At 38.4% G+C, this 27030-nt stretch overlaps 1 protein-coding gene across 1 annotated transcript in view; it reads left to right on the top strand.

The window, feature by feature from the left end:
- The window catches only part of TMEM132D (transmembrane protein 132D), a 234809-nt gene that overhangs the window by 48792 nt on the left and 158987 nt on the right, over positions 1–27030 (top strand). Inside the window, exon 2 of the mRNA XM_010196487.2 lies at positions 4555–5443. Coding sequence (XP_010194789.1) covers positions 4555–5443 — 889 coding nt within the window. The remainder of the gene's footprint in view (positions 1–4554; positions 5444–27030) is intronic.

A 27030-nucleotide genomic window follows, 5' to 3' on the forward strand; every position in this document is an offset into this window, starting at 1 on the left:
AGCCTGGCTGCAGTAGAAAATTAATAGCCTAATGAAGAAAGCAGTATGACCTTTAGGAAGGTAAATGCAGCATGTTTACAATGTCATGTTCAGGGATATATCAGATGCACCAGCTTTGGCTGTGCAGGAAGAGACAGTATGCTGCTTTTTTCTCAGATTTTTTTGGATTCACCGACCTGCAAAAAATCTGTTGCTTCTATCAATGACAAGTATTTTTTTAAACAGTGTCAGTCAGGGGAAGATTTACTAAAGAGAGAGGAAAGAAAACCACCCTACTACAGCATATCTTCCCAGGTGGCCACTGATTGAAATCCTCAACAAACCATTCACAGCATGAGAGGTCAAATACAGACATAGTTGTAAGGGATTGAGAAATAATAGCTCCTGGCATAAGCACAGCATCAAAATTAGACTTTACTGGTTTGCTTCAAAGTGTTGGGGATCATCTCCTGAATCCAGAATACTGTAACACCACTCTGCAGTTGCAGTAGATTGCTTTCACCAGACCTTGCAGTGAAGCAGTTTACTCCAGTTGAGGGTCAGCCCCTCGAGATTCAGTAGCACTGAATGAAGTGAGACGTCATTTGCAGTGGTCCCCTGAAAGAATCTCCTTTTTCTTCTACAATGTCTCAGCCCAAGATAAACTGATCTTATAGCTTGACACATCTAATCAACTAAAAATTGAATGGATCTCTAGAGATAACAAAAATCTGTGCTTATATGGATAGCTTAAACTCCTCAAAATTTGTTTAAATCTGGTACCACTGCTTTCTCTGTTGACACAGTGTGATGTACTCTCTGCTGTACATCCATGCAGAGAACTAGTAATGACAATTAATGTATTGCAGTCTTGCACTTGGTTATTCTGCTGCCAAGTTCTCCATGTAGACAAGCCTTCAGATTTAGTGGTAAAGATAAATCACAGTTTCCAAATTTAACTGTATGTTTTTAGTCTTGGTGTTGTTTCCTTAACAGCACTTCAGTTACCCATCCTTTATTTTGTGAGACATATTTGAACTGAGAGATTCCTCGTGATCCTTGTGATTCACAAGTGATTCTTATTTATTCAGATTGGGTGTTCCTTTGGAATTTTGATTATGGAGGTATGGATCCAATGCAATATTTAGGGTAGATTATATGACTTAAATCTATTTTTATGCTTTATCTCACCCAATAATACACAAAATTGCGATCTTCTGCAGTTCTGCCTTTGTAAAGACATGCATAGTTTTTACAAAAATAGTCATAGTTGCAATTAAGGTTGCTGACAGTTGTTTTGGGTTTTAATTTCATGTCCTTCAGAATCCTTAATGAACTTTCACGGTCAAAATCCAGATGGTATTGCAGAGCTCAGTGTAGTTTTTGAGACTTTTTATTTTCTGTTTGTGGTGATTATAACTTTCCCTAGATAAAAGTGTAAAATTGTTTGAATTTTTGGCCTTTGGCTGTTTGCAAAGCTGCTGTCAGCTTCCAGCATAAGCCAATTCATACTCAGTGCACATCTACAGCTTGATGGTAGGGGGAAGCACAACAGTGAGCAGACCAGTTTGCCATTGTCCCACAATTTTAAAATAAATGGAGCCTGCTCTATCTGGTGAGATTGTTTCCTCTTTTTTTAATAGGCAGTTCACCTCCTGTTTGTTTGGGGTTTTTAAAAATTGCTATTCCTCTCCAATTCCGAAGTCATTGATTTACAGACTGTGAGGAACATTGTCCTGTGGAGATGGGGAATACAGAAGGAAGATTTTTAAACCCTTAGATAATTAAGCACTAAAATAAATGATGAAAAAATTATGAGGTGAAACACTCTGTTAGTTTTAATATAAAAATAGTGTACTTCTCCCTGTGGAATGCAAGGGAGGGAGCTGCAATCAAAATAAGGGAAATAAAAAATTGAATACCCTGAGCTTTTTTCTTCTCTCTAAGTTGCCTCCTTGATGCCTCACTGTGTTTAATGATGCTTTGCCAGGCTGTTGGGAGGAGTACAAAATGAGTGTGGAATTTATAAATGGGACATTAGATGGAGGAAGGATGTTATGGGCTGGGTGATCTGAGGAGTACAACAGCAGAACAGATTTTGCCTTAGGGCTGGATAGGAGAGATGCATCCCTGCAACTCTAAGTACTAGCAAAGTAATTTAGAGTTGTTAGAAATCTTTGTTGGGAGATTACCTAGAAAAAGGTCTTTAAAAACTTCATCTGCTCTCAACAAATATCTGGAGAGAGAGTAGGAGCTGTATGCTGAAAAGATCAAGGCTAAAATAAAGAGTGGTTTTGCATACAAAGAATGTTTGCAGTTTACTCTGTTAAAAACAAGCAGAAAAGTCTTGAGTGTGACCACCTATATCCAAACAAGACCTCAGCTAAATTTGCCACATCTAGGGATCACAGAACTTCAGTCTTTTATTACTGTTCAGTTTACACTCTCATGTGATGATGTGTGCTGAGGCTGTTTTCCCAATTTTTCAGATGGAATAAATTTCTAATTCCAGGTGGGATTTAATAGTTGTCATTAATTAAACTTTTAAAAGCAAGGATGTATTTTAATTGTTTATTGGGAGAAGAATTTCAGTTTTTCAAGATGGAAAGAAAGATTTCCAAAACTCTGAAACTCCTCTTGTCAATCCTTTCTTCCTGACCTCTTTCGTTCTGACATTTGTTCCTTCTGTCTTACAGCTGAATGCTGCCTACCCTTATCTAGGATTTGTTTGTGTTTTGGTTTCTTGTGCTTTTAATTCTTTATTATTTAAAAATAGCCAGCTGGTTTTACTTTCTCATATAGAAAGCTCTTTGCTCAATTTTTTTTCAGGTGATTGTTTTGCATTATGTTGGTTCCTGGAGATCTGAACTGAGATCACAGCCTGCTTATTGTGATGCTCTAACATAAATCTTAAGATAAGTCTGTTGCATTTGCAGTCTACTCAGACAAAAGTTGAGAGAAAATAAATAGCAGGACCCTAATTTGTTGGACATAGAATAGCAGTGCAGGAAAAGTGATTTGTCCAAGACTGGACAAAGTGTATGGCAGAGTGAAATCTCTTGCATTAACTGCTTTATTTTGGAGGTACCTCGATTAACAAACTGCTTATGGCTAGCATCACTGGGGCTTCCTCTCCTGCCAAGGCAAATTCCCCTTTTGGGCTAAATAGCCCCTAGATAGATCTGATGTGGTGTTTTTTTGTTGTGAGAGGCACTTTCCAGATTTGTTTTTTGGTGAACCCTTGTAATATGAGCTCGGAGGTTTTTAGGAACGAACAATACCTTCCCGTAGGATTTGAAGACCACAAACATCTTCTATGTGATTGTAGCGTTTGTAATGAATTGCAGTATATATATGGTAGATTGATGGTTACGACCACCACTTTAGGCCAGCACAGTACTTGATGAGCAAACAAACATCTAGATTAGATGCCCAAAAAATCCCAAGGCCTAAGTAAGCATTGGTGATCCCAGAGCCTGGGAAACTGCATTGCCTTTGCCATCTATGGTAACTTTTCTGAATAAGGGTAAGGGTTTGAATTTGCTATGGAAAAAAAAAGCAATTTGTGTCACAATTAGGATATGAAGACATAAGCACAAGCATCAGGTGTTCAAACAGGAAAGATGAAATTGTATATGCATCTATGTTTTTTTAACAGTGTATGTCTTTGCTCTTTGGGACTGATAGTTCCTAGAAAGACAGAGTTCTTATTCCTTAGTATGATAGTCTGCCTCAGATAATTGCTTGATGGCACAGTTAAAATAAGTATCTTGCAGTAAGAGAGACTCAATGTCATTGAAATTGTTCTTTCCATGTGCAGTGATGTATAGCCCACAGATAATGAAGTTGTATTAAGGAACAATGTAGGGTGAGACGATGACAGTGCTGTGAATCCTGATAGGTATTTACAGAGGAAAAACCCTTTTAATAGATGAAATGAAATAGAGGAGACTATAAATTAGATGCAAATAAAACTCTTTTTGAAATCCTCTAGTACTAGAGTGTTGTAAAGGAGCTTTTGTGCAAATGGTTATTGTGCTAACTACTCTTGAAGTGAATTCAGCCTTGTGCAGGAAACCACTTAAAGTCCATGTATTGCATGAGAGTGCTGAAAAGAGGGTTAAAGTGAACTCTAAGTGGTCCATCCATGTGCAGCTTTTGATGTAAAATCATTGCATTGGTTTCCTGTACAGGTGCAGCTCACTTTAGTGATCAAGTTCCTTTTTAAATGTGCCTGTGCAGTGATCTTATGTTGCAGATGCTGACTGGGTCATTTTACTCTCCAATAATACAGGTATATGGCAAGTGACAATGTGACCTTTTGCATGGGTAAACCTACACAAGCTATATCTTTTAACCTAGTTACCATGTAGAACAAATCATAACCTGTTTTTTCCCCCAAACTTACTAGACAAATCATCATCTACTTAGACTACTTCTGCATGGATTGATGATGCTTGCTATTGCCACTAATACCAGCTGCAGCACTATCAATCCCCTCAGTAAAGTCAGCAAGATTATATCACAGTATGGCTTGAAGATCTGATCTTTTAAACTCTCCTTTCCTTTCAACAGTGACTGAGAGTCGAGGGATCCTGGAGAGTATACAGAGATTTTCTTTACTGCCAACTTACTTGCCTGTGACCTATCGTATCCACAATGCGGATGTTTCCTTCTTTCTTAAGGAAGCCAACCAGGATATTATGAGGAATTCTAGTTTGCAGTCCCGAGTGGAATCCTTTTTGATCTACAAATCCAAGAGGCCACCTGTGTTAAATGCCAGCTATGGACCTTTTTCCATTGAACAAGTTGTGCCCCAGGACTTAATGTTGTCTTCAAATCCATTTGGATCTACTAACAAGTTTTCCTTTAATTGGAAACTTAAGGCCTTCATAATGAGTGACAAAATTTACCCAAGCAAGCCCAAAGTGCAGGTCCTGTTCTACATCGTGGGCAGGGACTGGGATGACTATAGCACCACGGAACGGCTGCCCTGCCTGCGGGTGTTCGCCTTCCGAGAGACGCGGGAAGTCAGAGGCAGCTGCAGGCTCAAAGGGGATCTGGGGTTGTGTGTGGCAGAGCTGGAGCTCCTGCCGAGCTGGTTTAACCCACCTACGGTTGTTGCTGGCCGTAAGAAACCAATGGATCACTCTGAAGGGAGCCCTGTGGAGCTTTACTATGCCATACAACCAGGAGATGAGAAAGGGGAATGCACCAAGGAGGATGTCAGGAAAAATAATGGGATCCGACCAGGGCGCAATGACATTGATGAGTCGGGACCTCCTTTGCAGAGGATTGGAAGTGTTTTCCTTTACCAGACACATGTGGGCCCTTCTTTAAATGAAATGAGATTGGATAATAATATTGCCATCCAATATACACCAAAGACTGTCAAGCAAGGTGACATTTTGACTTTTCTTGTATCTGTTGCTAAAAATTCAACAGAAGATCAGTTCACACTGAGGTAAGGCTGTTTTGTTTCTCTACTCTTGGTACGGGAAGTCACTTTCTCATGTATAAATTGCCTAACAAACCTTCAGTTGCTGTTCTACAGAAATTGTGTTGCAGTTGGTTGACTCAATGTTTCTCCTGTGTTTCAGTCTAATATTGAATGATTTGTCTGAGATGTGATCTCTTTCAGTGAAAAAGGTCTTTTCTTGAAGCTGTCCTCCAAGTAATTATAAAAATTGAAATAGTAGAGCTGAGACCTATTTATGTGCTAATAGTATATAACAATTAAAGTCTCCTGAACTGGAGTTTGCATTGCTCCCAATTTCTGGTTGAACTCATGTTATCATTAGTAAAGCTCAAATCCACAAAGGTATTTATAGGAGATAAGGAATAATTAGGCATCTAAGTGGGATTTTTATGCTTAAACATGTCTCCCCAACTTCTGGTTCTGTTTTATAGGATGTTTGAGGTTCCTACACATTATTGACGTACCAGAACCATTTCTGAAAATGAAAAATACTTGAGGGTTGTAGTGATTGTTTTCTGAATGTAATGTCAAGTGCCACATTGATTTACTTCATTTCTTTCTAAGCATGGGGGTATTACTGGGGGAAGCTCACTATAACCTCTATTATAATATAAGAAAGTACAGCAAAGACTATTAGGCAATCTGTGGCAATCTGAGAGCGGATGTGCATTGCATGAAAGTGAGACTATCCAGTGTCTTGTCTTTTCAAGTTTGCCACTCTGTTTCAGCACTATAAACTGGGGTCGTGTGGCTGACATATGAAAGAGATTGGTGGTGTAGAGCTGGTTTCATTCTTTTATCCCTTACCAATGACTCATGTCAGCTCTTTTAGAACTGAAGTTAAATGTTGTACTCTGGCTTCTCAGATTAAGACTGTCTTGTGTTGGGTGTTTGTACTAGAAATGGCTCTTAGTGCCAAAGGTAACAAAGGCTCACAAAACATACCTCCAAAAGAGGTGGTGCATCAAAAGAGAGTGCAGTGAGAGTACATGCTATGATTATACTATATAGATGCTTTTTTGACATGGTCAGCTAAATAAAAGACTACGTTTGTGATATGCTGCCTGTTTCGATTTCAGAAGAGATTCTCCAGCTGCCATTGCTTAAAAGCCATCCGAGACCTGTGACTACTTCCATGTTATGTCCCCCGATTGCAATGGCATCACTGCTCCTTGGGATAAAACAATGTTGTACTGGTGGCTGTTGTGTACTGTAATGAATATTGGTCTTTATGGTTTCTGCTCCTGTATTGTAAATATTGATAAAAACAGTGCGTGCTGCACCTATTTGATTTCTTCTTGCTCCAATCTCCTGTCTGATAAAGGAAAGAGTCCCTTCCCTCACACCCCAATATAACTCTTTTAGAAGAAAATTGTCTTAATTTTTATTTTGAAACAGCCCCTTATTTTTAGAAGCTCTACTTTGAGTGGCAGCAAGACTTGGAACTGTGTTCATAAAGTGAGGCCAAGGGCTGCTGGCAAAATGCTTTTACCATTGCTTTTGCTCCAGTGGACTGGAAATCATGGCTTGAACAGATGGAAAATATATGATATACAGGTCAAAAAAAGAAGAAAGAGCCATGCAATAACAACCAAAAGCAAAAAATTACTCATCACTAGTGAATGTTTTTTGTTTCAAAACAATTCTGTTTGGAGTAAATAAATTCTATCCCTTTCCTCATAGAGAACTGTCTCCAAGGGCAACCTACTAGAAACTGTTAAATATTAAAATATATAGGGAAAGGTACCTTTGGAGTATTTTTCTCATCCTGCTGCTCTGTGCAGTGGAAGATTTAGAGTAGTGAATGTGAAACTGATGGACTGCTTTTAATTTTGTGAACGAGTTGGACCATAAGGGCTAAGGTGTACATTATGGTTTTTAATGAACTAGAGAAATTAAAAATATTTGTCTTCAATCTGTATGGATGTGAGAGAGGAAAGGATGGAAAGAGATAGAATGTAAATGATGGATAAATATGGAATACTGCTGTAGGTGCCAGACTGTAAGCTTGGAGAAGAGCTCTGAGCCTTAAGAAGCTGACTGATTTCTCGGCTTAATTCACACACTTGCTTCCTCTTTGGTCTTGGCCAAGTCATTTAACCTCTCTGAAGACATTTTATCACTGCTAATATCAATAATTATTTGAAGATGACATGCTGTATGCAAGCAATGAGCAGTTACATCTTTCCAGTGAAGCAGTATTAAATGGCTTTATAAAATAAGTGATTGAATGTCCTGTGCCTTAATCCTATTATCTTCTCCTCTTCTGAATGCAAATTAATTATTCATTGTATTATTTGTAACTTGCCACATGGGAGGGTTGTGTGCAGAGGCACAAATAGTGTTGTACATCCTAGCCCCAGAGTAGCTGCTGTAGGGGCCACAGCAATACCTCTGAGATCAAAGGCAAACCCTTAACACTGACCAGCCCTGGACACACAGGCAATGCAGTCCCAAAGACTGTGTTATCTTCTTGCATGGTGATGACAAGAGAAGGCTGGAGACTCACTATCTTTCCCTGCAAAAGGTGATGAAAGACTCCTGAAATTGATTCAAAATATTCAAGTCTATTTTGCTTTACTGTTTTTCTCCAAATGTCAAGATATCTACACTAGAAACTGAAATGAAAGCTTTATCTGAAGGTTTTTGCAGAGAATGGAAAACGTATTTCATGCATGTAAAACATATTTCATGTAAATCTTATTTCATGTCAGTCCTTCAAAATGCTTCAGTGATTAATGCTTCAAAGCTTCTAGTGTTATGCAATTACAGTTCCTGTTTGCTGCAAGCCCAAATTACAGCTGGTTATTAACACTGTGCTGGGTTACATATATTACAATTAATATATGTAGGGATGCCATAGTTTTGCAAACTTAGGAACAGGAGCTTTCTGATTCTATTGTGCAGATATATTTTTTTCTTTTAATATCTTTTTCCTGAGCCTAATAAACACAACCTTTTTTTGTTTTAAAGTCAACAGTGTTTACACTTTCTGCTTGCAACCCTTTAAATTTGTTTTCCTGTTTCTGGAGCTGAATTAACAACAAAATGTTAGATAGAGTTGCTTTAAGGGACTTAATATCAGACATAGAGTCATGAGTGAAAAAAGTTGTAGCTTTTTTTTTTTACAGCTATCCAATTTGTAATTATACTTCATGAATTCTGATTGCTAAATTATATACAGTCATTGCCCTTAAATAAGTAAATGGAATTCTGACAGCAACTGATTATTATGGGTCCTATAGTTTCCTAAATCTGACTTTTTTTAACCCCCCTGAAAAATGTGGAAAAACATCCTTTTAATTTCTTCCTTCTGAAGTGGAATCTGGGATATCCAAGTTTACCAGGACATGGTTTTTCTCTTTCCAGTTCACCCACTTTGCCAGAAGCATCCACAGCAGAAGTGTGGGATTAATCAGACTTTTCACTAGGCATACAGCATCTCCATCTCTCCCTCAGTATAGTTTATCCATACACTGCCTTATTGTAATTCCTGCTTTTGTATCCTCCAGTAACAGAGTTTCATGATGAAAACTTTCCTTGAAAGACTGAGCTCCCCAGAAAGAGTTGGTAAGAGCTGATTGTTGATAACAGGAGTTTGGATATGGCCGTGTAATAAAGCAGAGTTTTTTGGGGCTTTATAAGCCGTGTACGTTCGTGGTATTACATACTCACTCAACACAGTGACATGGCTTCCTTTCAGTTCTGTGCTGTGTTGGGTGATATCTCAAGGAAGAGCATTCATCTACCACTACTACAGCCCAAGATGTTCCAGGATTAGGCTTGATGTGAGCATCAAATGATCAGTTAAGTTCATATTATAATGTCTGATGACCTCACTGCAAGCATAGATGATGGTAAGAAGTGAAAACATGTATTGTGTAGTACAGAATGTGTAGGAGTGCAAAAAGGCTATGATAATTATGAGAACCTTTTCACAATGTTTTCTGGCCAGAAATTAGAATGATTTTCGTATGAAGATCTAAATAGAGAAAATAGTTAATTGTATTGACTGCTTAGTTCTGTATTTTCCCTTATATATGACACCTAATGCATTCAAGGGATGCTGCTGGACTGGCAAAATAAGCTCCAAGAAAAAAGAAAACCTTGTGATTGACAGAAGTGATTGGAAACTGGGAGATGAGCTTTGCTATTTCTAGCTCTGTCATAGACTTTTCATTATGAAAGGGAAGTCTAAGACCAATCTAAAAAAAGAATTTGATGCTGCAAAAATCACACTTAAATGGAATTTAGTTATCTGAATTCAAGTGAGCAGTTCACTGAGATCCTATCCATTTGCCCAGGTGCAGAGGATATAAAAGTGACCTAACAGCCCATGAGGTAATTCATGTTCCTCAGTGCTGTATCTACTATCTTCCAAGTGGCATCTGCTAAAATGTGGGCCTTGAAGTAAACATCCCTCTCTGATATTTCCTACTGATATTATCTGTGTAGATCTGTACATGCAATCTTAAAACTTTAAAGGATTTAATATAGGCACTGGAATTCATCAGACCAACGTTCTGGTTTTCTTTGCATCCACTGTGAAATCACTTGGTGGTTTATAGGGATGCTGAGCTCTAAAATTAACTTTTAGAGGAGTCATAAACTGTGGCCTAGAAGATGATAGGGTCAGTGGTGAGGTGCTGGTGCATGGTGGATTGAAAGACAGGAGAACCTTCAGGCTTCACAGCTGAAACCAAAGGAAATTTGAGATAAAAAAAATACATGCAGCCACAGATTTTGAAAAATTAAGTCCTAGTCTTTGATTTCCTCATCTGCTAAGAAGAAATTAGTAATATCTGTCTTTGTAAAACGTGCTACTTCTCTGACAAAAGTGAGCTAATCTAAGATCTTTGGTTAGGAGATATTCAATAAATACAAAGGATAGCTATAATTTACCAAACTTCATGGGTCATGTGCTAGCTCACTTGTGCAATAATGATTGATTTGCTTATTGCTTTGTATTCTTTAGTATATGTTTCTCTCTCAAATACCATCAGCAATTAATTGGAACATTTTGGAATGATTTAACATTTTACAGTATCTTCCATTAAGTGTCTATCTTTTTTCAGTCAACAAAAATTGTGAAGGAGAATAAACTCTTTAAGTGTAAGGGATTAGGATTCTTTTCTACTTAAAGAATCCTGCCTTTGTTTCTCATATTCTTTCATGTTCATAGCATCGTGGCCTTAAATGTTGTTGCTGAGTAAATAACTGTTGGAAAACCTTTTCATTTGGAGGAAATCCAGTTTATCTTCACTAGCAGCAAGAAGTGTCCTGATTTTATACTGTTAAGTTGGTCTACACCATCCTAATCTATTTATAATTTTGGGTTTCACTGTCAAAAGCCATCACCACATTTCCAGAGGAAAAAAGTGAAAAATATAAAATATCATTATGTTTTGGAAACAACTGAAGGTTGTACTGGAAACTTGTAACATTCTGATATTGTGTGAAAGGTGAGATCTTGTATAAACTGTCTCTATGATATTTCTTCATTTATAAACCAAATTTGGAGGTCAGAGATATGTAGGTACCATTTTGATAAACTGTTAAGAAGGTTTGTGGTCTGCCTATGGTATTTTGGCAATGTGGCTGTAGCAGATAAGGAAGTCTGTATCTGATTATAGCAACTTCTAGAATTCATCGTCTTATGTTAGCCACTGAATCTACAACTGATTTCTAGAAGGCGTCTAGAAGTTCATTTAAGGTAACTTCAATTACTTACTACTGGTAGCTGATCTTTCATCCCTCTTGTAGCCTCTCTTCCTAGCCCAAGTTTGGAGAAATGTCTTTGGCAAAATGTAAGGAATGACCAGAAGACAGCTTCTGGTACTGAGGAAATCTGGAAACTTAGAGAATCTGCCTAATTCTTCAGAGGGAAAATTCAATAAAAAATATAACAATCTGAGCATTTTTTTTTTGCTTAGACTGGAGGCGAAGTAACTGTTTAGGAAAGGCAAGAATGCTTGCCACTATATAATAGTGCCTTTAGATTTTAAACAGCAAGTTTTGCAGTATCCTCAAGCTTTCCTGGCCTTGCAGCTTGGTTTGCCCTTTTTGAAAAGGTGGCCTTTAACAAGGTGAATCACTCTTGATGGTCTCCTGGACTGACACTTCAGTCAGATTGTATTCAGTGGCATAAACTAGATAAGTGACATGTTGAAGTAAGTGGGAGTTATGTACTGGCACCTAAGATGACAGTCTTGTGTCTTATTGGTTCATTGTAATAAATGTTATTTCCTAATATAAGCTTGTACAGTGATGGCCTTTCTAAAGCAATGCCAAGATGCCATCCCACCTATGCTACTGACTGGTAAAAGGCTTCATGCTCAGACTGACTGGGTTTTTTTCCTGCTATGTTTAGCATACTATACAAGTATGAATTAACTTTCATAGCCTGTTTATGAGGTAGTCAAGCAAATGTGATTTTCTCCATCTTCTAGATGGGGAAATAGCTTTCCTGCATTTCTAAGTGACTTGCTAATGGCCCCAAAATTGTCACTAGCAGTAGGGAGACAAGTACTTAAGAACTATTGACTTTTAGGGCACTCTATTACCTCCTGTTGCACTGTCAGGTTGTGTTAAGAAAATAGTTCTTTCTGTTAAAATAATTCCAGTTAAGATCCTCTGCCTTTAGAATCAAAGTCATGTTGACAGGGCAGGTGTCAAAAAGCTGAGACACAGATCAAGCAAAACATTTCCCACATGAGCAGTCTTTACAGGTGATTTATTGTTATGGTTTATTGCATTGCAGTAGTACCTAAGAGCTACAGTCATACTCTACTGTCAATACATGCAGAACAAAGACTGACTCCCAGCTTTGCAAGGAGTAAGCACAGTTGGTTGGATCATCAATAAACCTGAAGCTGTGTTATCAGTACATTGATGTTCTGCTAACAAATACCAGGATAACTGTGCTGCTTGCACCAGATAGTCCCTGTGCTGCTGAAAGCAGAGGTAGGCTCAGGAGTCAGAGTGGACTGCGGGATCACTGTTCTACACAGGCGGTTATAGACTGTTATAGTCTGTATGCCTACTCTTCCTCTCTTAATCATTTGATGATAAAGAAATGTTGTAGGAGCTCTTTGACAGTGAAGCTTTTTTTTCCTAATTCAGTAAGAGCATACCAAGAAACTCAAGTTTCACATTGAGACTATAGTTAAAGTTAGCACCACTGACCCTTAGCTTCAAGTGAGAAGAGTATAAAATGTGATTCAACATTTAGTCTGTATTCTGTATCCTTTATCCTAAACTGTGGCAGTGAAAGTTGCTCTGCGTCATTCCCTTGAGTGCTCCAACCACAAGATCTCTGTGTTTGGGAAGCTGTGTGTTTATTAATGCACAAATGCCTTTTGCAAGATAGCTTGCCTTGTAGGCCTTCAAGAAGAGTCTTCCAGAACAGGAAGATGTTTCAAACATCAGTGGACAAGAGTACGTTGATTTCCTTTAAGAACAGTAAAGCCAGGTGAGGATAAATCGCTCTAGGTGCTGCTTGTGGAATGGCTAGCACTCTTTCACAGGTTGTTCCTTGGAGTTCGGTGTAAACTTCAGCCTCCAGTGAGCCCCATTTAATCTATAAAAGTATACCAACTGTTTTGTGGATGTTTTCCTGATAAGGGGAGACATCAGGACTTGAGTCACTTGGTCCATCCATATAAGAACTATAGGAACCAGCCTATAGTTTGGCTGCAATAACATATCTTCTGAACACCAAAGTTTTGGTTTTATCCCAGGAGAACAGAAAGAAGGTACCTGCTGTGGTTTCAATCAGCCATCTTGATATAGGTGAGCCTAAGGAAAGGACATGATGAATCTGACCTCTGTTTCTGAGGGATTCTGTATTTTCCAGTGGACATGTTCTAACCACCTGAGAGAAAGGGATGTTCACATCATAAAACCTGTCATAACAGGAAAAAAAATAGACTGAGTGAAAAAAAGTAAAGCATAGTGACAGTATATTTTGTGTTCTATAGCTGCCCTGTTTGGGATGGGACTACTGGCTCACTGATCAGAATTACTGTTCTGCTACATTATGGAGACAGTGGGAGATTTATTTAAGGAAAACTATTTTTTTTTCTATATAACTCATGAACTTAAAAGAGATGAACATTAGCAGAAAGAAGCTCAATTTTCATGTGCCTGGGAAATGTGGGTTTGGTTCAGTCTTTGGTTTGGTTTTGGTGGGGATTTTTTTTTGAGTGGCTTGATTTGAGGTACTGTAAGTTAAATTTCTGGAATCTATGTTTTTGAGGGGTCTCTTTCTTCCTATAGAACTTCTTAGTTCTCAATGGAGAAAACATTAGAGGTTCCTTTGTGGTAATAAATGAAACAATATGAAAGAGGACTGTCAGGTCTGTGCTAGATAAATGGAAGACAGATGGTAAGTGTGATTGGCACTGACAAGGTGTGAGCCGCCTTGTTTGCAGGTGCTGCTCCTGTCATCCATCACGCTTTCACCTAATAGTGGGAGATGTCACTGTGATGTACTTAAATCCCCAACTCACTGATAAAGTGAAACCAACAGGAAGAAGGGTTTGGGTGAGGGAATAGTACTGGGAACAGCATGACTTTAAGGTGTGTTAACACAGATAAAGAAGCATCACACATTGGGTTTTGAGATAACACAGAACATTTTGCTGTGCACACATTTCTCCCTAATGCTGTTTGATCTGTGCAAGGTTTTCTCATTGTTTTATCAGGACCAGGGAATTATACATCTCCTACCAATGCCACCTCTGAGCCTGGGGCCAGGGACAGCTCTCTCAATAGGTCACTGCCCATCTGCCTCACTTTTCTTTGAGAGTAAAATAGTTTCATGCTGCTGTTCTAGGAGAAAGAAACATGCCCTTTGAGAAAGTTTAGAGGCCATGACAATATCGAGTTCATGTCTGCTTTGGACATTTATTTCTAAAATAAGTCTTCTGCAAAACCCAACACAAAGTCTTTCTAGCTCTACAAAGTCATTCAGTGGCAAAAACTTATAGAGGCTTTTTGTCAGCCTTCTAACTGTCTGTCAAGAACCCTTCTGCCAGGTTTTGTTGCTGCAATGAACATGCCTAGTCCAGGCTGTTGTACTTTCCTAGTTATTACTGACAAGTTTAGAAGCTGAACATTGGGTCTGGCATGCTTCTCTTCTTCTCGATGTCCAATTATGTGTATCTTTAAATAAAACTATCTGGTTATCATTATCTTTTTGTCTTAATCTTGATGGCCAAATATGTAGAATGTTCTTGTAAAACTCATTTCCTCTAATATTTTAGTAAAATATGAAATTCCATCCATGTAGGGACTTTTTTCTATTTTCAAAATAGTTTTAAAAATAAAGATAAATGCATTGAGGAATAAAAGACATTTAGGGGATGGAAAGTAACTTCTTTGGTTTGAAATTATTGAAATATGTTGACTTTTCACAACATTGCTTTCACATCTTTTAAGGGTAACAGTTGTCCAGGATGAACACACACATATGAAATGCTTCTGGCAATCTCAAAGTGCATTTTTTGATCACAAACAAAAGCAACATTAGTTTCCCATTCCTAATGGCAATTATGAGCCCCTATGAAAATTATTATTTTTAAATGTATTAAAGAAACAGATCTGGGATGTCCTTGTGATGTCTATTGAAAGCCATGGTATATTTTCCTAAATTGTCTGGTTAATTCATCAAATTCCACTTACTCATGGATACCAACTTTTCAAAGAAAATATCTTTCATGTTTGCAAAAATAATAAAATCCACCTGTCTCCTCTTGCTCATTGTTAAAATACAGTACATGAGTGAATCCTCAGCTTCACTCTACAAGGAACACTTGCAAAAATGAAGCATCAGTACAATTTCAAACTAAGATTAGTTGCTTCATATATCCTCTGTAGTTCCTTCCCATTTGCTATGTTGCACAATGAAAGCTCACCTCTCCAACCATACTGCACACTGCCCAGAGATGCCCTGCCAACAAGCGCTACTTCAGTCAGATGGATATGGGGCTTTAACCTGATGCAGCAGTGTGATCCCAAAGCATTGTTTCTGCTGCTGGTGCTCATTTGTAATACCCCAGGATCTAAGGGACATGGGGACAATCTTTGTGCTGGTAGACCTGAAGTAGAGATATTTCATGTCAATCTGCTTGCCCTGTTCCCTGTAGGGCTTCTGTTTCCAGAGTATCAGTCACTTTTCAGACCAGTTTTCTCTCTTTTCCTTGTTGCTGTGCTGCCAGACATAAGGCAAGTAGTGTGACTAAGATGTCTTGTGGTTCTACTACTCTTGCCACCACCGTTGTTGGGAAATGATACCTTCATCTATTCTCAGCATTAACTACTTTCAAACCAATGATCCATGTATGCTCTTCCTGAGCTTCTTTATACAGTTTTGCTGTTGCTACTATCATTTGTTGTGCTTTCCAGCTTTGGCAAATGCTATGTCTGAGGCAATTGCCTTTCCTGTCCATCGAGTTGTTTTATTTTCGTTTCTTCCAAGAATATGATAGGTTCCTAAGCTGCCTGGGAAAACTTAATCAGATATTCTTTTCCTGATGAAAAATTCAACAGCAGAACAAAAGTTCTATTTAAAAAAAACCAACAAAACAGAAAATGTAGATTTTTGTAGCTCCTTCCATCCCCTTTCTGACATTTTTATCTGAAAGCTGCTAAACCCTGGACTTGTTAACAGCTTTTGTTTCTACTTTTCCATATTCAACATATTTTTACCGAATAAAAATTCCAGGTTTTTTATGGGGAAAAGCCCTCTAACCTTCTTGCCTTTTTGTTGTCAGGTGATTCCCTTATCTCTTCCTTATCACTAATAGTAGCCAGAACACTTCTCTGTGCAGGAGAGCACTGCCAGCCTGGACATTCCTTTCTAGATCAATCAGTTCATGCACTGGCAAGAATTTTTGTCTCCTAGTCCTAAATGGAGCCCATCCTGCCATTGTATTTATAGTCTTAAGTAGTATTTTGCTTGCCATTGCTGTATCCTGAAGCCCACAGTGAACCTAGCCTGACTCATTAACTGCATCTCTTAATGCTGTATTTTGCACCTCTCTATCCTGTTTACAGTTCAGTGGCCTTTCCCAACCTTTTGCTCTGCAATGGGTTCCCATATCTGTTTATTTTTTGGTTGCCACGTGGACACCTGCTTCCTATGGCACGGAAATTCTATGAGAATGGATGAAAGGGGAACTACTATTATGAAATCAATGTCTATGGCTGATAACTATTTAACTCCATCACAGAGAATATCAATAGTAATGGCCTATGGTAGATATTCTATTGCACAAACTAATTGATCAGAAGTGTATTATCGTAGATATAATCTGATTTAAATCTGTAACAGTTTAAGTAAAATGAAACTAAACACTGGTTGTCAACACAGGAGATAACGCCTTTAGGACATTAAAAACTGCACACTGGGACAAGATATCTGGCATCATTTCCCAAATTGATAATACTTTTAAACATTTGCCTACAGTAGAGTATACGCTCTACTAACTTTAGAAGCTTCATTACTGAAACATAGGATTGGTGATACATGTATGTGTGCATATTTATAACACTGAGTACAGTTATTGTCAGTCTAGAGTTTGTTTTAATATTTTGATATTTGACATGTTTGGAGCTGGTGTCCAGACCTGAGTGCTATTTTGTTTGCATTAGTTATTTTTTTGTTAAACACACTTTGAGACAAAACTATATTCTCATGTTTTTTTGGAAGTAAAGGGACATTTCTTTCCATGTTCTAAGGAGGGTAATGCAGTGGATTTGGTGCCATGCAAACTCTACTGGGCAAAAATCCTCAGCTGTGCAAATTGCTGTGATCTGTTGCAGTGGAGTCAGATGATCTGGCTCACAAAATATATACCTACTTAAATGGTTCTCTGAGACTTATCTCTGTTAGTATGTGCTTATCTGAAGTAAGGAGAAAAGATGGCTGTGCTTAAGTCATATAGGGAAACTTTATTTTCTTACATTTTTTAAGTTGTGGTTTTCCCATTCCTTTCTCAGCACTGTTCTGTGAACTTTAGTGCAACATAGTTTGTAAAGGCTTATCGACAAAAAGATCTCCCTTCACAAATCCATGCATCTAGTACCTAAAATCTCTGAAGTGTTTGGTTTTAAGGTTTATCTTCTTTTTGAAGAATTGCTTCTTTTAAGTATTCATTACTCAAGCTAACAGATACTGAAAATGGCTTTAAATCACTGTGTGGTTTTTCCTCACTTGCTTTGTTTATTATTTTATTTAAGAGGTAGAGTTGCTTGCCTCTAGTTCTTCAACTCTTAGAGTTCAAAGGCTTTGTTTTCCCCATGCAACTAGAAATGCTAATTTACTTTGATTTAAGTTGTCACTGTAAAATAAAATTTACAATTTCTATGTTAAAATACTCTTTCTACAATGTGCCTGTGATCTAGATTTTGTGGAGAGAGTAATTGCTTTGCCAGTCTGTAGGTTGGAGCAATCTGTGAAACCTGAAAGAAAAATGACAGTTGCCACCACCTGAAGCAATTGTTTGTGGGCAAATTCAAACCCAGAAGGGGAAAGTCAGTTTTCAACGTTACCACCATAGTTCAGAGAGATGTTTAAATAGGCTTTCCACTGCTTAAATGGAAAGGGGAGGGAGTTGAACTATAGGTATGTGTATGACTAAGAGAGAAAAGAGCCACAGTGAAGAGAATAAAATCAAAGCTGCTGGAAAGAACAATATAAACTTGTAAGAGAGTTTCAGCAAAGGCAGCTATTGTATTTGCCACTTTCATATATCCTGGTTCTGTTTTGACTAAAATCTTCTTGTTATACTACTGTCTCTCCTCTGGCATCATTTCCATCTCTAACACAGATATTGGAGAAACAGAAAACAGCCCTTTTTTCCAAGCATTCAAGAATTGAGACAAGTGCCAGATTCATCACTACAGCTGGAGGGGGAGGAGAGGAAAGGAACAAGACAAGGATGCTCAACCTCCAGACCAAACAGAATCAGTTGAGTGCTTTACAGGGAAGGCTTTTTCCAGTGCCAGTCTGGAAAGGCTGTAACTAGTGTGATTTCTAGCATTTAAGCATTGTTCATAGGAGCTGTGGATGATTTGCAATAGTACAATAGTTTGGGAACACAGCAGTAACTTGCTAATCCTCAGAGTCACCAAAGGAATTCAAAACTGGGTTGCAAAGCTGCTCCCTACACAATACCATGATGGCCTGAAATCCAGTGGAACACAGGTAGTTTCAGAGGTATAATTTTGTTTGGGACAGCTTGTCATACCACATCCCAACGTGAGTGTATTGGTTTTGTTGCACAGCTATAAATTCATGGAAGCAAACCATGATGGCCTGTGCAAACATACTCACAAATCAAGCTGAATGATTTGGAAATGGCACAGGGATGAGTCAGATTACACAAAATCGCATCATGCAAGAACTTCAGTTACCTCATGCTTTTGAATATTGGCATCATGGGTTTTGTGGGGGTTTTTCCATTTTGCTTTTTTAAGAGATAGCACAAATATAGTCCTGATACAGCACTGACTGCGTGAACAACTTTCTGTTTTACCGAAGCATTCAATATTTTACTTCTTTCTGCATAAGGAATGGTCTGGGAGTTTTGTACTCTCTGAACTCTAAAGGGATGACACAGCTTGTGCTTATAGAAATATGTCCTGGAAATCATTGTATCAAAAACATCTTCCTCTGGTGATCTGCAGTCTCTTGGTCTTTTGGATACCCTCAACAGTTCGTATGCACACTCTGTCAAATGAAGAGCAGAACTTCCTGGTAACTTGTTTGTGACCATACAGATGTTCAGCCTTTGCTGAGACACAACAAAGAAACCAAATCCTAGCTTATTTTAGGACATGCAGAATCCTGCACATGTTGGCAAGTTCCATGAATTTACTGTAAGTTTTCCAATATGTATTAATAATGGGGGGATAGGGGGAATTTCCTTCATTATATTAGTCTAACTTCTTGACCCTTTTGATAGAGGGAATATGTTAGCTTTCAGTTAAAAATTCTCTAAGCCAGATATCTGTAGGGAACTGCTTCAATGTATGACTTTGAAATCTTGTGATAATTAGGCACCTAAACCAATTTGAGATACCTGAAAAACCTAATTATTTAGCTGAACAGGTTTAGATTTTCTTACTCATCTAGAGTCAGTGGTACTTTTCAGCTGTGAGGGAAGATAGGAAGAGCTGTTCAGTTTTCTTGGAAAATAGACTCCAAATGTCAGTTCAGGAATGTTTAAAATAGCAAGCTGTTCATCACAGGCTTGCAAACGGATGGACCAGGACCTCAGCAAATAAAGAAGTTGGCTTCAGGGAATGAATTGAAAGAGGAAAAGAAGGAAGAAAGGAAAGAAGGAAGAAGGGCATTCCCCAAGATAAATTAACATCTGTGAAATAAGACACTTCTAAATGTATGCTAATGGACTAAATGTTTCCATATTCAATTAAGTAATAAGTCCCGAGTTGGCAAGATCATCCCCAAACATTCATTTACTAAGCGAAGGCTCCACTGGGATAGCAAAGGCACCATAATGAACTAATGTGGGCAGTAAGACATGATAATGCCTACTTCAGAGGGAATTACCACTTTCAGAATGCAATTTACAACAAGAATTTAGTTGTTAGGGTTTTTTTCCTCTTCATTATGACAGTGTAATTATGACTCTAGCGGCTCAGAATAATTTCAAGAGGAGTGAGTTACCAAAGCTTTTGTACTGAGGCACTTTGCATACGGGACTAAATGCTGCTTCCTTGATAAATAATAATAAAATGGAAGGTTCATGTAGAATGGCAGCCTGGTTAACAGCTCCTTCACTATGTTCCACTTATAATATACTTAATGTGTTCTTTTTTTATTGCATGTTATTTTTGTCCATTTAATGAAAAGAAAAACCCACCAAAACCCCTTAATACCCACTGTAAGTCAGCCTAGTTCAGCAGTAACTATTGCAACAAGCTCTGATGCAGTATTTTTGTTTACAGATGCTGATGCACCTGTATAGAACAATGTCACCATCCTTATTTACAGATGGAGAACTGGAAGTATAGGAAGGCTAAATTGAGTTTTGCAGACTCTGAGCCAGACTGTCTGAGAGTTGGGAAGAAAATAGAGGGGTTTTTGGGACTTAGTGTGGTGCTCACTGCTATATAGTCAATGAAACTATGCTAGTTGTAGCATTGACCTGTTAGGCACTGGCAACAAAGAATAACAGACTTACAGTTACCTGAAATAGAAACTCTTGTGATGGATGTCAGGAGTTGTTGTGATAAAGCCACGTTACTTTGTTGTAAATCCTGAGAAAATAAAAAGAACATTATTTCTAGGGCCTGCAGCTAAACAGCACTGGCACCCAATATTTGTCCATATCTATCACTGTAAGTGGGCAGTGGGCAACCTTGCAGATTGTAACCTGAAAATGTCATGAGTGTATAGAATTGTATAGGTAGCTGGTGCTTGCTTGTTGGTGTGAGTGTAGGAGTACTGGCCATTTTGAATAGACTGAATTTTCTCCAGTCATTTATCCATAACAGGTGCCTAAAATCTCTCTAGAATTTCTTTCAAAACTACATCTAAATGCAGTGAAAGACACTTCCAGTGACTACTCAAAGCTGTAAGCAATTTATGAAGTCATTGTCTAGTAGACCATCTTTCACTTTAGTCCTTAAACTTGAATTCCATTTGGACATGGAACTAATCCTTGATGGTCTGTGCCCCTTTTGCTTGCATTTAGGCATTTTTATGTGTTTTCAAACCAGCCAGACACTACTATGTACTTGGTGTTAGCAGTCTTTGTTTGGACTAACTGCTCCTGAAGTGACTCAGTGTTAGTTTGTTTAATGTTTTCCCTACGGTTGTCTTTGGAAAAGATGATTAGGCATGGCACTTGACATATATTGCAACAGTCTTGTAAGACAGAAGCTTACTGGGTGCAATATTCTTTTTTATATTTCCCTTTCTGAGAAACATTTTGGGATTGACTGTACCTTGTTTCTTAAGGCCGTATTTACAAAGTCTTTTATAATTATGCCAAACTTCTCATCTTCATATTGTAGTAGATCTGTCTTTTTCTAGAAGCTGAACTGGATTTGCTGGAGCCTGGAAAGATATCTCAGCTAAAACAAAAGCTATCTGCTCCAGTGAGGCATTTTGTTCAAGCTTGAAATAAACAGCTTAAATGTAATGCATGCCCTTTCGTGCATCATTGGCACCGTCATAGTCTGTGGGTGATTGACATCTCCATGAAGAGGAAGAAGATTTGGTAATTCATTCATATCACAAGCTCGTTACTGATGGGGTATTTGTTTCCCTAGGTGATTGCAATACCAGGAGAAAGTCAGGTACCAGTAACTTTGAAACCATGTCAGAGATGTCACCTGAAAAAACCCCTCTGTGTGTATGGAGCATATAATTAATTCATAGAGATGCTGGCAAGAAACTTTTAGGCCCTTGGTAGTCAAACTAGAAGCTGCTTTTTGCAGGACCCTAATGAATACAGTGCTAAATATGTTACAAAGCTTTGGAAAAACTAGAAATGAATAGGATGTGATTACCAGATGCCTTGTATTGCTTAAAACTAAAAGAAATGCTAAGACAAAAAAAAAAAGAATACTAGATAAAAAATACTTTTGATTTTATAAGACTCACTTTAGGTTTCATAGTCTTGTACAAAAATCTCTGCCTCTATTTTGCAGTCTGGTGAGCTGAAGCAAGAAAGAAATGTGAGGCTAAATTGCCCAGTGTCGAGTCAACAGGAGAGTTGATTATTTTCCTTTTGCGTGGTACTAGGATGCCTTACAGCCTCCCTGTTTGGTATATTAAACACACTAGCAGGTTTTGAAGATAGGTCAGACAATATGTGGGGAATAGCTAGGAATTCTTTTCTCCTTTTGCAATTTAATAGACTCTTTTGCTCTGTTTGCCCTCTAAGGGAACCAACAGATTTAATATCCAATTTCTCTCATCTGCCATCAGAATGCAAATGTGATGCCACATGAATGTACTTTCAAGAATACTTAACCTAATGGACGTGTAAAGCCTAGTAATTATCCATTGTTTGTCTGCCCTCTCATATAATTTTCAGTAATAGGTACACACGACACTCTGAACCATCTTAGTGTGGGCCAGTAACAGATTCCTGTGGAGCTTCTCATGCTCGTAGAGTGGAACTAAAGAAAAAAAAGCAACATATTCAGCCATTTTCAGTAGCCTGAGAATACCAACAGGAATGTGCTGCTTTGAATACATAACCATGTTAATAACCAAAATCTACCATTTGATCCACCTGTGGTCCCACATATTTCAGAACAATGACAGGCTTTTAGTACTGTATGTGTCATACGGGCAGAAATGTTGAAAGAGCAGACAGTGCTTTGTGGTTGATACAGAAAGGATGGAACCAGCTGTTTCTGACCCTCACAAGCCCCTGAGCTTGTACCCAGAAGAAGTGGTATGTAAAACAAGAAAAATAATTCAGAAAAGTTCATAAGTGTCAAATTCTATAACAATTATAGAAGACAAAAAAATTAAAAGAACAGAAACAAAGAAAGTAGAAGTGAGCAGTCTGGCTCCCTAACTGCACCAGGCAGGAATGCTGGTGTTAAAGCCATTTGGAACAGTTAACTGCAGTGGCTTGAGCAGGAGCTGGGAATAAAGGCAATATTATATGCAATATTTCATTGTATATGTTTTCATTAACTGTTGCAGCAGACCTCAGATATGAGCCAATAAGCTGCTGCTATCAACTGTGTGTATTCTTCCAAAGTCAGTTTGAATAAACAGCTACTTTCTCCTGGAGTTGTGGTCCCTAGAGGAAGGACAGATTTGCAGGAAGTGGGGACTCCAAATGAAGCCTTCCTACAAAAGCAGCCCTGTGCCTGAGGGATACATAAGTCAGTGTAGGTTTGGTGTTAGGCATTAGTGGTGTCTTAATCTGGGCAGAGCTGAGTCCAGTTCCACTCAGAAGTTCATAACTTGAAGTCTTCTTTATCTTGTGATTTTCTGTGCTAAGTATGAGTGCTGTGTGTGTTAGCATCAAGCCTGGCCCTATGGCAAGCTGTAACCAGAAGGATGGAGCTGCTGAGTAGCAGCTGGGGAGTGAGGGATCCCCAACTGAAAAGTGTTATGGCTTCCACTGACAAGAAGCTCACAGATTGGGCTGAAACTTGAGCAGCAGCTTGCAATGTCTTTACTGCAGAAAGACCAACACTGATTGCAGTGCTGTCAAAAAGAGTGATGTATTTGAGAGATGCCTCGCTGCTATAGTGCTGACATTTCACATATTTGCCACACTGTAGCTTCTCCTCAGTTGGATAAGTTGTGGTTTGGCATGTTCCCCAAGCAGTCCTTGTACTGCAGTGGTTTCTTTTGCTACTTGTCCTTGCCTAGTCATATAATTTACCATAATTAGGGCTGTACATGATATTCCAAAAGTTTAATGGGTAATTTGATTGAGAGTGTTTGTAAATAAATTCCTCTCCAGATCTGTTTGCATCTTTTGATGCCAAAGGTCTTAATGACAAGCCAACTTGTGCTAAAACAGCAATGCTACTACTTTCAAGTCAGGTTTCCTTACCTTAAGGCTACATCCATGAAGTGTGTAGAAACAGGGAGGTTATCATTTGCTTTTGCAGACATTTCTGGGGACTGCTGTGCTCTACCTGGGGCTGAATGACATTCTAAGAAGTGTGAAATTCCTTCCTAGCTTTGAAAATACAAAAGAAAAGTCACAAGCATCACTTCAAATTAAACCAGGGAAATGAAGGAAAGTCCCACGGAGCATTATACAGGAGGGGCAGGAGTGTCAGCCTCAGCAGTGAATGGCTTTGGCAGGCACTTAGATGGTTGTGTAATAACTGGTGCAGAGAAAGGCTGAGCAGGTGTTTAGGGCTTTGTGTCATTGTTTCTTTGCTGTGCAGGGGATTCATTTTTACCAGTGCCTTTTTGCTCTTAAAAAGTTACTTTGATAAATTGTTGTATGTCCTCTTAGTTTGTAGATACAAATAGCCTAATTTTGATGTCTCCTCTTAAGGTCATGTGTGAATATTTCTGCTTCTGTAGTATCATTTGATTTTTCTCTGTTCTTTGGAAATGAGCTGCATTACAACAAATACAAAGTAAGCAATGCTGAACAGAGGAGTTGCCCAGGTCTTAGAAATACTTCAGCACAGAGACATTGATAGAAATATAAAATCCCATTACTTAACTTCATGGCTACAATGAAGTTTGTAGTTACATAGTTTCACAAAATAAAATGACTTTGGCACCTGACATGCAGTTTTTGCATATGCTCTGAACTGTAAACACTTTGATTGGGGCAGGAGGGGAATGCAATAGCTGACCCAGCTTAATTTTTTTGGCAGTAGCTTCTGGAACCAGTATGAAATGGCAGGAAGAATTGTTAACCATAAATGTTTCGAATTCTGTGCTCACAGTATTTCTGATCATTATAAGGGTTCTGAGTTGTTGAGCCAAGCACTCATGGGTTATTTTTTGCTTGACATGAAATTAAATAAAGTCTTTGGGTAGATGATACACTTGAAACAGAAGAAATAATGCTTTGATGAAGCTGTCATCACAAAGTTCAGCAGACACAAGCCATGTGCTCAGAGCCAGCGGCAGTGCTGGTAGTACTTTTCCTACTCACTGCCAACAAATATCCTAGTTGCTGGAGCAGTTGCCCAGTCAAAGGAGTGCATGAACCAGGGGGAATACATGTGCCTGTGCTATGCAGCTGGATCATTCTATGTGAAGGACTGCCAGCAAAACCTGTACTTAATCTCAATATTAGGTTTGGGATCCTAGCTGGGTTCCTGTTGTTTCCTTCCTGATAACACACCTGGTTTTCCTTTTTTTGCAGAAACAGTCACAGGAGTGAACTAGTAAGTACCTAGGTCTCATCTCACAGGAAATTCAAGTGGAGCACACAGAAGTAGGAGCCAGAAAGTGCTCCCTGGCCTCTTCGTTTTAACACAGCTAGTGATGTCTATCTAAGTGCTATAGAACAATTTGGGTCAGAAAAAGAATTTCAGGTTGCCTTCAGTATTTCCTTTAGTCTGGTTTAGTCTTCTCTATGCAGAGCACTAGGTGCTGGGAAAGCAGTACTTAACGGGAGTAACTCTATGCTGTTACAAGGAGCAAGGATGTCTAATTGAGTTCATAAATGTACCTCTCCCATCTCTCTCTTAAAAGGTGCAGTAATGCTCATGGATTTTTCAACTGAGCAACCTAAAGTTGAAAATGAGCTGCAACATGTATTTAAGCAGCTATATTTTCTAAGTGATTAGATCTCACTAAATCTATGTGGCAGCATATGATCAGTAACAAGCCCAGTTCCTATTAGAGTGCACTCTTATTTATGACTGACCAATATACCCTCATCTGTCATCGCTTCACTCTTGCAATCTGTTTTCTAAATAAAATCTTAACTTAACCATATGCTTGACAGAATTATGTAGCAGCTTTAGCATGTTTATTTTTCACTCTGCTGTATACATCAGTCCAAACTCATTTTGAAAGTCTGTTCTTTATTACTGTTGTAAACTCAGCTGGGCCATTCATATCCTCTGGGTTTCAGGAGAACAAACATTTAGATTCAGGTTTTTCCAGTGACAGAGTATGGGAAGCAGCATTCAAAATCCTTAAGAGATGCATTACTTTTCCTTCACAATTATTAAGGTTTAAAGGTTTGAGATTTACAAAAAACTGATGTACCTTACAGTATACTGTCTCTTTTTTCCTTTTATTGGCAATCAATATTTTATAGGATGAAATAGAAGCAAGCTGTTCAGAACTTGGATTTCTCTTTGTCTTACCCAGCATAAAAACAGAGGGTGGGTACAATGCTCCTCTGGTACAATGATTTAATCTTTGAAGAATATGTTATCAGCTGATTGGGGGAATTATAACTTGGCCAGCTGCTGTAGAAAACTCAGCAAGCTACCACTAAATCTTTGTGGTTCATAGCAAAAAGTTGGCTTGAAGTAAAAGATAGATATGAACAATGAGAGAAGAGACTTTATATATATATATATATATATATTTCAATAAAATGGCTTCCTTTCACATACATGCCAGAATTTCTGTGTTTCTCTGAAGCTGATATCTGAAGTTATTAAGCTAGAAGAACTGATTGATTGTCTCACATCTTAATACAGTCTGGGGAAGATAAAAATAGTGTTGTACCAAGGTAGAAAATGAGACCTCATTCTGTTCCAGTCACTTACATATGTTTTGCAAATGAAAGTCATTAAGGTAGATTGCAGCTGGACTCAGTCATATGATGTGGGTTTGGCACCTGAATGTGTTTTGTTTAGATTATGGGTTTGGGATGTTTTATTTTTCTTTCAGATTGCTTTCAGATTCTTTCCAGCACCTACATGACTTCATAGCCTAGATCCTGTTGATTACTAGTGGTGCTGTGTTCCCATGGTGTTTAGAAGCTCCTGAAATTGTGTTATGGAAAAGGTACATCTCAGGGTGGAGGCTACACAGTTGGAAGTGGTTATTTGCATAGATGCTTTCTGGTTTTGAATGTTATCAACAAAGGACCACACAGCAATAAGCCTGATTGTTCCGGTTG

The sequence above is a fragment of the Colius striatus genome, chromosome 17 (genome assembly GCF_028858725.1).
Source record: "Colius striatus isolate bColStr4 chromosome 17, bColStr4.1.hap1, whole genome shotgun sequence".
Classification (NCBI taxonomy): domain Eukaryota; kingdom Metazoa; phylum Chordata; class Aves; order Coliiformes; family Coliidae; genus Colius; species Colius striatus.